The sequence below is a fragment of the Anabrus simplex genome, chromosome 1, assembly GCF_040414725.1.
Source record: "Anabrus simplex isolate iqAnaSimp1 chromosome 1, ASM4041472v1, whole genome shotgun sequence".
Lineage (NCBI taxonomy): Eukaryota > Metazoa > Arthropoda > Insecta > Orthoptera > Tettigoniidae > Anabrus > Anabrus simplex.
Window position 1 is genome coordinate 537,419,422 of NC_090265.1, and position 13,541 is coordinate 537,432,962.

Below are 13,541 nucleotides of genomic sequence, written 5' to 3' on the forward strand. Positions count from 1 at the left end.
TACAATTTGGACAACCTCTAACAGTTATTTCCTTATTTTTTTCTCTTAATATTCTTTCACATATGCCACCTTTTTGTTTTCTTTTTGTATACAAAATTTGTGAGTTTTGATTCCCACAGTCTCTTTACAGTTGAAACAAAAATCATGTCCACAGCGATGTTCGTCACTTCTCTTACAAATTTTATTACACAATTTGCATTTATAACCTATTTTACACACTTTATCTTGATTATCTAAGCATTCTTTATTATAACAATATCTATTACGTCTATCACAATATATCTTATTTTCTTCTGTTTGATGTTCTTCACCAACGCACATGCGACAAACTTTCTTTTCGTATTTGCACTTACGGTTGTCTTTATTATAATAAGGATTGTTACATTTTTTACAGAAATAAGATGATCCTAAAAAGGCTTTCATACTATTAATAATATCAAAATGTTGCTATTGATGTTTTCACAGCCCGTACTTATAGACACGATACTGTATAGGCTTTTGGGCTTATGCCGTGTCAAGAAAACAAGGAGAAATTTCTTTACATTTTGCAGAGAACTGTGCTTTGTGTCATCAGAAGAAAATCTCGACTGTCCATGAGAAAGGCTTCTTAAACAATTGTTTAAGACTGTCCACGAGAAAGGCTTGTTAAACAATCAAGATTTTCTTCTAATGACGCAGAGCACAGTTCTCTGCGAAACGTAAAGAAATTTCACCTTATTTTCTTGACACGGCATAAGCCCAAAAACCTATACAGTATCAATATCAAAATGATTTTTAGTTTTATATAAAATATATTTTTTTATATCTTTTCTCCGCGATATATAACAGTATTAAAGTTTTCCGAACAAACAACATTTGTTTGTATATCTAATAAGTCTTCTACGTGCTTTATATTTTCTGGAGTAAAACCTCTTCGCTGTATTCAACCAGTCTGTCACATAATTCAGTTGTTAATTGTTTTTGTAATTTATATTTATCACCCTTCCTAATCTTTTCAATTTCATATTTTTAAAAATTCTCTTCCTAAGATTATATTTGTTTCATAAGTTAAAGCTACCACAACAGCTCTAGAACAACACAAATTATCTGTATTTTTTATCTGAGTTATACTTTTTTGTTTTATATTTTCATTTAAATATATAATTTTATTTCCTTTAGCACCTTTGGGCATAGCAATCATGTTTATATTAAAGGTGGTCTCTGAGACATCAACATATTCATTAGAAGTTAATATATTACTAATTTTCTGACACATAGCTTTGATTACATTATTAGCTGTGCTAAATTTCAGATAACCAGTAGAAATAGGATCATATAAATTGGGATTTTGAACTACGAGATTAAGCATATCACCTTCACGAAGTTTAGCTCTCTTTTTGGCTAATTTTATAAGGTCAGTCACAGCTTTAGCACATAATTTTTCTTATCGATGGTATTAATATCAAAATGTTTCTGTTTTCTTCCGTTAAAAAACTACTTTGCAATCAACAGACCATGCTTTAAATTTCTTATTACATTTTGGACTGATTTCAATAATATTAAGTGGAAATTTGTTTTAATGTTTTAGGCTTCTGTGGTTTAGGTTTTTCAAAGATATCATCCTCATATTTATAAAAATAATTAACCTTTGGAATTCCTTTTCTTTGTGGTGCAGGCTCTTCAAAAATACCATCATCAAATTTAAATTCTTTATTCAGTTGCTTATCTCTAATGAAATTAATTAATTCATTCTTTCTCAGCTTAGAATATCCATGATAACACTTATTTCTACATGTATTTTGTAATTCATTCATATTCTGATTTCTCAGTTATGCTTCCCTTTATTAGCGACAAACTTTTTAAAATGCTGCACATTTTTCCATTGTAAAATTTTAAAAAAATCGTAAAATAATTTCTATAAAATTCAATTTTTACATCATCTTAAACTGATTCAAAATATATTCTTTAAACAGTTTTTTCTTTTCAATTATCTCTAAATGTTTCATCTCTAAAAAAATCATTCCATAAATTAATATTTCTTTCAAAGTTAAAAACATTAATATTATGCTTAATATCTAATCAGTCAGCTATCTTTGTGATAAAAAATTTATAAGGTAAAGCTTTTCTTCTATAAGTATCATTAAAAATGTCAACTACTTCTTCAGTTTTAATTCTGTCATAAGGATTATCTATTAACTGTAACAAGTATTTATGAAAACGTTTCGGTCTATAGTTATATTTGTTATGAGGATTTACCTTTGGTGGATAGCAATTATAACATTGATTGTCTAATATACTGGAGTTTCCACAGATCTGACAATATTCTAAATCGTTATCCATTTATTAAGAATGAATTTTTATTTATCCTGCAGTTTTTTACATCTGTCACATCTGTCTCAAAATATTTTCATGAAATTGTCTTTCCATTTCAATTTTATTTATAAAATCATTCCATATTTTAACTTTTCTTTTAGTTTCCCTAATTTCAACATTATTCATTATTTTTAAATAATCAGCAATCTTTATGATCACAAATTTATAAGGTACTGATTTACCTGTATAATTATAATTGAAAGTTGCAAATATTCATTCAATTTCATTTCTATTATTAGCATCTTTGATTAAATTTAATCAATTTTTATGAAAACGATTTAGTCTGTACGATTTTGTATTATGCTTATTATTCTTTATATCTGGATCACAGATATAACATCTCTTATTTAATTTGGTAATGTTTCCACAGATATTACATAATTCTAGAACTTCCGGATGTTCTTCTTGTTCTATTTGTGGCGGTTCTCTAATTTTTTCTTTTACAGTGTTAAAAAGATCAGATTTTTTTCATATTATAACCATTTTTAACTTTATACTCACTTTCCAAATGTCTTAATTCTCCTATCTTTTTATCACTTAATTTTCTTCTGTTTGATTAGATTTTTGTAATAATAGATTAATTCATCCTTTCTCAACTTAAAAAGTGGATAACTCATGGAAATTCTCTTAAAAAATCTTCTAAAAGTTTTGGTCTTCTATAAACACTATCACAAGCAACTTCATTTTGAAAATATTCTGATAGTTTTTGTCTTCTATAATACACTGTCCTACTCAATTTTATCTTTAAATTCTCTAGTAAAATCTATCAAGAGTTTTTGACTACGAGAATTATATCCCCTAGCAACTTCATCTTCAAATTCTCTAATAAAATCTTCCAAGAGTTTTTGACTATAAGAAATATTACACCAAGCAACTTTATCTTGAAATTCTCTAATAAAATCTGATAGTATTTGATAAGAAAAATGACTTATCCAATTAACTTCATCTTTAAATTCTCTAATACAATCTTCTGATAGTATTTGATATTCAGAAATTACTCCAATAAACTTCATCTTGAAATTCTCTAATAAAATCTTCTGATAATTTTGATAATCAGGAATTATTCTCCAATCAACTTTATTTTGAAATTCTCATATAAATTTTTCTGATAATTTTTGATACGGTATTCAGAAATTATTCTCCATTCAACTTTATCTTGAAATTTTCTTATAAAATCTTCTGATAATTCATACTTTTCTGGTATCGATTCCCAAGCAATGAGATCTATCAAATATCTATATTTTTTATCATTCATTTAAATGTAATAAAATTCTTATACATTTTTTTTTCTAACTGCAAGACAATATTTTTTAAATTAGTTATAATATCTATAAAGGAAGATGTCTTTTTTGGACACTATATTCCAAAAATGATAAATCAAATTTTTCTGCTATAACTAGAGATTCTAAAAATTCATTATATTTATATACAACCTTATTCTTAAAAAAAAATAAAGCAATTCTTCAATATATCTATAGGATGAATCCATTGTTGGTGGTAAACCAGGAAAACTTTCCGTTTTAAATTACCAGACAGCAACAATGAACATTGTACTCCATTACGAGACGTTATGACTCTTGATGTACAGATCTCACCTCTCTGACACACCTGCAATAGTGGTGATCCCCAGGCAGCACACGACGGACATCCTCAAGAAGTTCCATGACAGCAGTGAAGCCTGACATCCAGGAGGCAAAGAGAGGTATCAGTCTATCCGACAAAGATTTTTCTGGGTCAACATGCGGAAAGACATCCTGGACTATGTGAAGGGGTGCTACATCTATGCCTGCACCAAGTTCAGCAACAGGAAGGCAGATTCCAGTCAGCGAGGAAGACGGCTGCAACGCCCATGTTAGGTCACAGCCTTGGACTTGATGGGTCCTTACCCTAGAACACCACGGGGTAAAACAAGACTCCTAGTAATCACCGACCTCTTCACAAGATGGATTGAGGCCTTTCCAATACCAGAAGCGACGACGGGACGCATCACCAGCCTTCTACAAAATGTATTCAGCCACTACAGTTATCCACGGTGCATTCTGTCAGACAACGGGAGTCAGTTCACATCAAGGAAGTGGCAGCAAATAATGACAGAATGGAGTGTGGAGCATGAACCACCCCTATCTACAACCCAAGGGCCGGAACGACGGAACCAGGAGCTGAAAAGGATGCTATGGGTCCACCACTGCATACAGGAGATAAAACTCCACAATGGAATTATTGCCCACCTAGCAATTCTGAATGGAAATTCTAAGTTCCCAAGGAGGGAATTAGATATTTTTCCACCAATAGAGCATGTCAAAAAACAGATCAGATGTAAGGGAACTCCAGATGGCCAAGCATATAGAAAATAAAAATGTTGATGCGGCTCACCCACCGTATAAGCCACTTACATTAGTGCACACGCCGAGCAGTAGTTGGCGTAGCGGTAAGAGCTTGGACTAATAATTCGATGGTCGTGGGTTCGACTCGCTGTGTGGAGAATATTTTTCTCAATTTTTATATTATTCATTTATTTTAATTTATTTTACTTATGCAAAAGGCATATAGGACGTCATATTTTTATTTTAATCAGCGCACAATTGTAGAAAATTTGGAGTTGCGAACTTTCCCGATGTGTTCAAACAGAAATTCTTCTTTTTTCTCCTTTATTGGCTATCTCCCTTCCTTGGGGAATGTGCCATGAACGTGAATAGTCATTTTGCTGTAAAATTTGTTTTCACCTGACAAGTGAAGGTTGCTCCTAGCGGCTGTACACAAACAATAGATTCTTGGCGCAGGTAGACAATGACAAGAAAGTCCAATTTTTTTACCTTTTCTATGCCTTTTGCGTATAAATAAATAAAATGAATTATTCACCTCTTTGCGTAATTGGAAAATGAATAATATAAAATTAGACAGGAAAAAACCAGTCTCCACACGCGGAGTCGAACCCACGACCATCGAAATACCAGTCCGAGCTCTTACCGCTACGCCAACTACTGTTCGGCGTGTGCACTAATGTAAGTGGCTTATAAGGTGCGAGAGCCGCGTCAACATTTTTATTTTTATTTTCTATGCGCTTGGCCATCTGGAGTTCCCACTTCGGGTACTTTCATATCTAGCCAAGCCCTGGATGTTCTATAAATCTGAGCGAAATCGATGGTGACGAGTAGGGAATGCCCCCTTGTAAGTTTTATTGCAGAAAGCTATTATTAAATAAAGTAATGAGCAAACAAAGAAGTTTTTATGCCTTTTCTAAATCTGAACTGGCTCTGTGAGAAGGTTCATTATATGCAATAGGGTTGACAGTTACATGTGCAGACACCTCCATGCATCTGCAGTAAGAGGAGATGACTTTCAGGTGTTAAAGATCGGAAACTAGGGATGCTTAAAGAAATATCCTCAACATTGTTGGCACCGGGTGGGTTAGCCATGCGGTTAGGGGCGCATAGCTGTGAGTTTGCATCTGAGAGATAGTGGGTTCGAACCCCACTGTCGGCAGCCCTGAAGATGGTTTTCCATGGTTTCCCGTTTTCACACTGGGCAAATGCTGGGGCTGTACCTTAATTAAGGTCATGGCTGCTTCTTTCCCACTCCTAGCCCTTTCCTATCCAAATGTCACCATAAAACCTATCTGTGTCGGTGTGACATAAGCAAATAGGGGGGGAAAAACACATTGTTGGCTTGTTTAAAGATCTTGAGTACCCAATTTCAGTGACAAAGAAACTTGTACACACACATAGTAAAGAAAGAGAAAAAGATATCTACATTTATGTAAGAAGTGCATGAAGGAAACAATTACTGTAGGTATATCTTTTATGAAAATAGTGAAATTTGTTAGGTTCTTTCTTGATAGTAACTGATTTTGATTGCATAATATTCTATAAAACTCGCAATACAGTAATTACCTGTTCTTGACAGTTTGAGGAAATCGTTTTATTTACTTTGTCAGCAGAAGGTAAACAATAGAAAGAACAAATCAGGCCAATGCATTTGGAATTTCTAGTGATAAAACTTTAAAAAAAACATCAAGTTACAGAAAAATGCCAGCTGGAAAGATATTATGTCTCTCATTTTGGGCAATGATGAATGATTAAGAAACATTTGGATTAAGACATGAAATAGGAAATCTCAGAGCAAAGCTGTTCCATCTCTGAATGTATAATGACTTATATTTTTTACTTTTTCAGGCTGGTGAAATGCTATATTTCAATCGTCGTTTGAGTGCAGTTGAAGCTAAACAGTGTGGATTAGTATCAACCATATTTCCAAATGAAAGTTTAGCTCAGGAAATATGGCCCAAATTGGAAGAAATGGCTCAGCTTCCAGTCAAAGTGAGTTATTGTTAAAAATTCTCTTCCATGAGGTAAAATAAGTCTTCTTTTCACTGCTTGAAGTTATTAAAGGACTCTGTTTCCAAATGCAGTTAAATAATATGAAAATTAATTTTAAAAAATTTATGGAGTAAAGTTGTAGAATATTTATTAAACAACAATTATGCCATCTTGTATTTTGTAAGTTCTCAGTGCCATATTTTCCTTTCTTTAATTACTAGTTTAAATCTTGGCCCAATTAGTTATTATTCAGAAATTACATATACATAATGGAAACCAAACAAACATGTTTCATCTAAGGAAGTGAGGGAGTAAGGTATAAGCATGTACAAGGATAAATGCAATGGTAAGCTACAGCAGTGTAGGCAGGCAGAGCAACAGAAAGGAGACACAAGGATGAATATGAAAACACAAAAAGACAAGGACAGACTCCACTTCTTTGCACCCAGCCATCCTCATAGATGAGCTCTTTCCTCATTCCCAGTTTGTTCAGATCTCATCCCCTAATGAGCTTGTTTCTGCTTTCCAGCTTCATGAGGAGGACAGGCTATTCTAGAGAATTTGTGTAAGAAAGTCATCTTATGGGTAAGCTGCAGTGAGACTACTTAGTCTGGTTGAAACACTTCCAACATACCTTTATGAGTTCCCTGATGTTCACATACATGGTGTCTATTTATGTTCCATTTTCAGTGCCGTCACTTCCTCAACCTACAATCCTGTTCAGTGTTTGAATATACTGTTCAACAGTACAATGCGTATAGGAGTTTCACAACCAACAAGCAACAAAAATCTCTGGTCAAGATCTTAGAACATTTTGTTCATTTAATGGAAGGGATAAATATTAGAAACCCTGACATGATGGTCAGGTTTGATTTGTTGCCCTTTTATACCAGGTGTGGCTTTTCATTAGGTTCAGTGAACCTCTGTCATTAAGAAGCCACTTATTTTTGTGATTAGTATTTTTCTGATCAGGGAGGATACTGGTGGTCATTCAGCTTTCTTTGCTGATATCATAAAGAAGCTTCAGCAAGCCTAGCCAAGTGGTTCATTCTGCTTTGTACCAACATGCCACTCGAAACCATGATTGCTTATCTAGCTAACATTTTCCCAGTTGACACCTCAGCTCTCTTCAGTCACTGTTAACAGTGGAGGGGAGAATAATTCCCATTCCTGGACATATTTATGAGGAAGGAAACTCCACCACCTTGCCCACACAGAGTACACACACATACAATCTGCCCAACATGGACTCCCATACAGGAACAGGTGATGATGAGGACATTGTTTGAGGAAGGTAGAATGTCATATCACCAAATTTTTACTAGAGTGAAGTAGAACGTGTCTTCTTGGCTCTATAAACTAATGGATATGACAGAAATGAGATTGAGATAACTGTTGGGATCCCTGTTGTGACATTTGTGTATGTGAATCTTCATCTCACCATGAATTTCAACTATCTCTATCATGACATAATATTCAACGTGTACGGGTTTTGATCTTGAACAACTGCCTACACTGCCCACATACTATTAATCTCTCTCTTCCACCTTTCTCTTATCTCTGATGTCATTTCTGACATAATGGTGATCAGCTGTATCATGATGGTTCTTGAATTCTCGGCTTGCACATTTAAGCCTCCGGCCCATCAAGTATCACCAGTTCCTAGTGGTTTTGGGCACTCCACTACATCCTGAGTGAGCTGGTTCTCCTTCTGATGTTGATGTTCATCTGGCTGCAGTATGAGGGGGGGGGGGGGGGGGAGAGAGAGAGAGAGATTTTTTATTGATTTTCTTTAGTAGATTTTTATTCTTCAGGCCTTTGCTAGTCATGTTCCATACTCTCGGTTGGGCAGAGTAAACATGTCATGTGGTCTTTTTTTATGAACCTAATATCTGGTGTTCTATTCAGAATTTGTGTGTCAAGTAAGACTGAACAATATGTGTTTAGTGCAAAGTAACTGTGCTCTGTTTTGGAGAGTGAACAACTCTGGAACATTTTCCCTTCAAAATTAACTTATTCTTCCTTTCATTTTCCCTTTCCATGCTATGCATTTCCTTATCTAGGTACTTCCCTTTTCATCTCCGGTTCCCATTTTCCATGACCAAGGGTTGTTTTATGATTTAATACATGTAAAGTTGAGGGAAACTTTGTTTCAAATGTATCTTAAATCTTTGTAACACTAATGTGGTCCATGTGCATTTTCTTTTTCATATTGTAAGCTTTGAAACCTCGAGCAGCTAAGGTGACCAGTCACTGCTCTTCCAACATAAGGGACTTCAATTCACACTCATTGCTTCTTATTTTCTCCATCTATGACATATTTATGACCCCTGGATAGAGGGACTCCCTGGGACACCCAGTATTTTAAAGCCACCTGGGGACGCGCTCTCTAGGGATCAGGTTCCCCTGGTTACTCATTGGAAGTTATCCTCACCCACGAAGGCTGAGGTTATTTGCAGAGATCTTTTGTACATATCTAGATAATTATATAAAACTTTTGTCAGCTTGTTTACTTTTCAGACTATAGTAAAATTAATATTATTAAGATAGGAATAATAAATGTTATGACCCTGACAAGAAAATCAGAAGAGTTGATTAATTTTAAGGAGGAAGAGAATGTTGCAATGATGGGACTGAGTGAGGTCAAGTGGAGGGGAAAGGGAGCGAAGAGGATGAGTAGAGGGTACACCCTATACTGGAGTGGAGGAGGGGAGGCAAAGAATGGAGTAGGAGTGATTGTTAAGAAAATCCTGGATGAGAATGTGGATAGGGTAGACTACGTTAGTGATAGAATAATCAGAGTACGACTGAAGAAGGAAGAAGGAATGAAAGATTTCATCCAAGTTTATGCACCCCAAACTGGAAACAGTGAGGAAAATATAGAGGAATTCTTGGAGACACTCGAGGAAGTAATCACCGACAAGGTGAAACACAGGTATAAGCATATCAGAACCACAATTTGCCAACATTATTCTTTTTCAGTTGTCTACAAGTAAAGGAATGGAATATGTAATTACATAAGAATCCAGACCCTAGTGATTACAACTACAGTATTGAACAAATTCATAAGTCCAAGTTTTGCAGCTACCCAGCAGTACCTTCTATAAATGAAACATGTCACTAGGGCTTCTGGAGTAGGAGTGTAGAGGGTAGTACTGGATGACATTGTCCATGGTCATGGGAGACCTCAGTGCGCAGGTTGGAAATGACAGAATTGGTAAAGAAGAAGTGATTGGTCCATTTGGATATGGAGAAAGGAATAGCGAGGGAGATAAGTTTTTGATTTTAATGAGAGAAATGGAATGACTGGGGTAACACTTGGTTTAGAAAGAATGGTAGAAAGATCACTAGATATGGCTGGGGTGAAAGAAGGACAAAACCAGTTATTGATTATTTTTTGGTTGAGGAAAAAATTGTAAATAGTCAATGGATGTAACAACACGACCAGGTGAGGCATTTGATGAAGACCACAGAGTAGTGGTAGCAAAATTGAAAATATTGTGAAAGTAAAAGAAATAAAACAGAAGAAAATGAAAGTATGGATATTAAAAGATAAAAGAAATCCAGAGGAATTAAAACAGCACATCCCTATATCAGAAATAGAAATTGTAGAAGAAGAAAGGACCAAATTTAATAACACATTTGTAAGCTGTGCAGAGAAGATTTGTGGCAGAACTTCAGTGAGAGTGAAGGAAAAGTAGACACCTTGGTGGTATGAAAAGGTGGAGGAGGTTGTTAAACAAAAGAAGAAAGCATGGCAAGAATGGTATAGAGATAGGAAAGAAGAAAGTAAGATTAAGTATCAGGAAATTAAAAGTAAGTGTCGTCAGCTTTTCACTCATTTCAGAGTAAATATCTTCTTCCAATAAATTCACTTCTGTGTGTGGATGTACATTCGATGGTTGAACAGACCTATTCTAGCATGGAATAAGCATCCACACAGATTGCACATAATTGTTAGATAGTGGGTGGTTGTGCTGCATGGAGTTTTCGTGCTTCTATCCTGGCCTCTTCTCATCTGCGTCATTTCCCTTCAAATAGATTGACAGCAGCAGGGATGGTCCGGTGCCAAATTGTATGCTCTTGGCAAGAATGTCCCAGGTTTGTGGATTTAACCTGTCATTTTCATAATGTGCTTAAGCTAGTCCTTGTAGCACCTTAAGGGGAGCTCCACGAGGCCTGGTCCAGAACAAAGTTCACGATACAGGATTTGGCGTGGAAATCTGGTATCACTCATCCGACAGATATGGCCAGTCCATCTAAGCTGATGACCATTGATGGACGATTCTATGCTCTTGGCATGCACTTTCTCAAGAATAAAAATGTTGGTGACATGGTCTTTCCTTTTGATCCTAGGGATGGATTGAAGTGCTCAAGCTTTTTCAAGTCACATCAGTAAAGGGTCTAAGTTTCACAAGAATATAGCAATGTTGTGATGACAACAGCATGGTAACCATCTTCACGGTTGGGTCTTTATTCATGAACACCCGGTGTGATAGTCATTCAAATGCTGCATAGGCAGTACCAATTCTCTTCTCCACATTTTGCTCACAGTTACAGTGCACAGATAGGATACAACCCAAGTACGAAAAGTGGTCTATCTGCTCCAGTGGAGTATCTGAGATGGAGATGTTGAAATGTTTAAGGGTTGTGCCTGGTGAATGTTGTGCCAGGACCTTGGTCTTTTGAACGTTAATGGTAAGACCAACATGATCTTGTACACTCTTGTAGCAGTTAACTGACTGTTGCAATTGCTCTGGTGTGGGTGGAGGTAATGCAGCATCATCTGCATAGAGCATTTTGGTTACCTTTGTAACCTGGGTGAGTCTCCAGGAGCAAAGTCTTCTTAGGTTGAAAAGCCCTCCATCGAAACGATACCTAACCTCCACATCTGGGTTGTGTAAGTGTAAAAAAAGTGATAAATGAAGAAAAGAAAAAATGTTGGGTGAGATTCACACAGAAGTTGGAAAAGGATGTTGTATGGATTGATATGAAATAAGAGAAAAGAAAAGATCTACACAAAACAAGTGATGGAAGAGAGTAGAAAATTAATAACAGACCAAGAGGTGATAAAGAATAGGTAGAAAGATTACTTTGATAAACTCCTGAATGTGAGAAATGATGCAGAAAAGAGTGTAGTGGTAAATGAGGATACAGAAATGGAGAGTGATATTGCAATGGCAGAGGTGGAAATGGCTGTTAAACAAGTGAAAACAGTAAAAGCAACAGGGGTGGATGAAATATGTGAGGGAATGGTAAAGGCAGCAGGACATATTGGTCCACATTGGTTATATAGGCTGCTAATGTGTATTTCTGATGATACCGGTAGGTGTAAAGGTGCAATAATACCAGTATTTAAGAAAGATGAATGGAGAGTATGCGACAGTTATCGAGAAATTACAGTACTGTTTTCTTTTTCTTACAATTGGTTTTACGTCGCACTGACACAGATAGGTCTTATGGCAATGATGGCATAGGAAAGGCCTACGAGTGGGAAGAAGCGGCCGTTAGTGTTGGCTACTGAATGTATGATTCGAAGCAGTGTATCGATTCATTCAAGTGTCCGAGTGAATCGGTTCACAGGAATGCCGAGCTCACAGCACACGATTCAGTTTACTCCCAACGGACAGTGCTGAGTGGCGCACTCACTGGACGTTGACGGGAGCCGAGCTTCCGCTGCAGCGAGACAGTGAATCATGGCACATCGAAAGAATCGTGAACGAGCGCAGCTCAGTGAGACACAAGATACACACGGCTCCTTATCAGCTCACTGGACACTGGTGGGTGGTGGAGAGCCGAGCTTCCGCTGCAGCGAGACATACAGTGAGCCATGGTACACCGAAAGAATCGTGAACGAGCACGGCTCAGTGAGACACAAGATACGCACGGCTCCTTATCAGAACGCTGGACAGTGGACACTGGCGAAGAGCCGGGCTTCCTCTGAAGCAATACATACGTAGCCATGGTACACTGAAAGAATCGTACGCTAAATGGACTCCCGAGCTCAGCTCATTTGAAAATAATACCCACTTACATTCACTGTCCTCTTCTTACAGGGAGGTTTAAATAAGAGATGGATTTATTTTCAGTGTTAAAAAGGTAGTCAAAACATAATTCTAAAGTAGCTAGTAAGTAGGTAGGCTATTAGGTTATACTATTTATTAGTTTAATGAATCTTAGTATTATAACTTAGTTGACATTTGACAATTAATTAAACTTGACTCTAGCCTGCCCTATGACTATGAGTCATGCTCATGACCACTCAAAAGTACCTGTTTTATATTGGGAAGTATGGCTCAGTATTGTCTCAGTTCATATGTCACATTGTTGCACAAGACTTCAATAATATGTGGACAGTAAGTGAGCCGACTGACGCAATAACTTAACCAACAGTATGTTGAATCAGAAAACCAGTGGGCTACTGTACATCTCGGGTAGCCTATACAAAATATGACGATTTAAAAAAATCCTCTGCTGATAGAAAAATACAGTACATATTTTCAAAAATGACTTAGCGAGTTGGACGTGTGGTTAGTATCGCGTAGCTGTGCGCTTGCATTCGCGGGATGGTGCGTTCGAATCCCACCATCAGCAGCCGTTAAGATGGTTTTCCGTAGTTTCCCCATTTTTACACCAGGAAATCCTGGGACTGTACCTTAATTAAGGCCATGGCTGCTACCTTCCTAACCCAGGAACTTTCCCATCCTGCGTCGCCAGAAACATTTGATGTATTAGAGTGATTAGCATTTTTTCTAAGAAAGGAGTTCATAGTATGAAGACCAGATGGCAGCAGCGAACAGTGAATGCTGTTGCTGCTGTCTTACCATTACATAGTACAGAGATGCAGTAGGAGCGGTGACTCTAATGTGCCAT

General features: G+C 36.4%; 1 protein-coding gene across 2 annotated transcripts in view; it reads left to right on the top strand.

The window, feature by feature from the left end:
- LOC136857096 (enoyl-CoA delta isomerase 2) overlaps window positions 1–13,541 on the top strand; it is a 165,326-nt gene that overhangs the window by 134,189 nt on the left and 17,596 nt on the right. For both annotated transcript variants that reach the window (XM_067135489.2, XM_067135490.2), the window contains one exon: window positions 6,525–6,668. In XM_067135489.2, coding sequence (XP_066991590.2) covers window positions 6,525–6,668 — 144 coding nt within the window. The remainder of the gene's footprint in view (window positions 1–6,524; window positions 6,669–13,541) is intronic.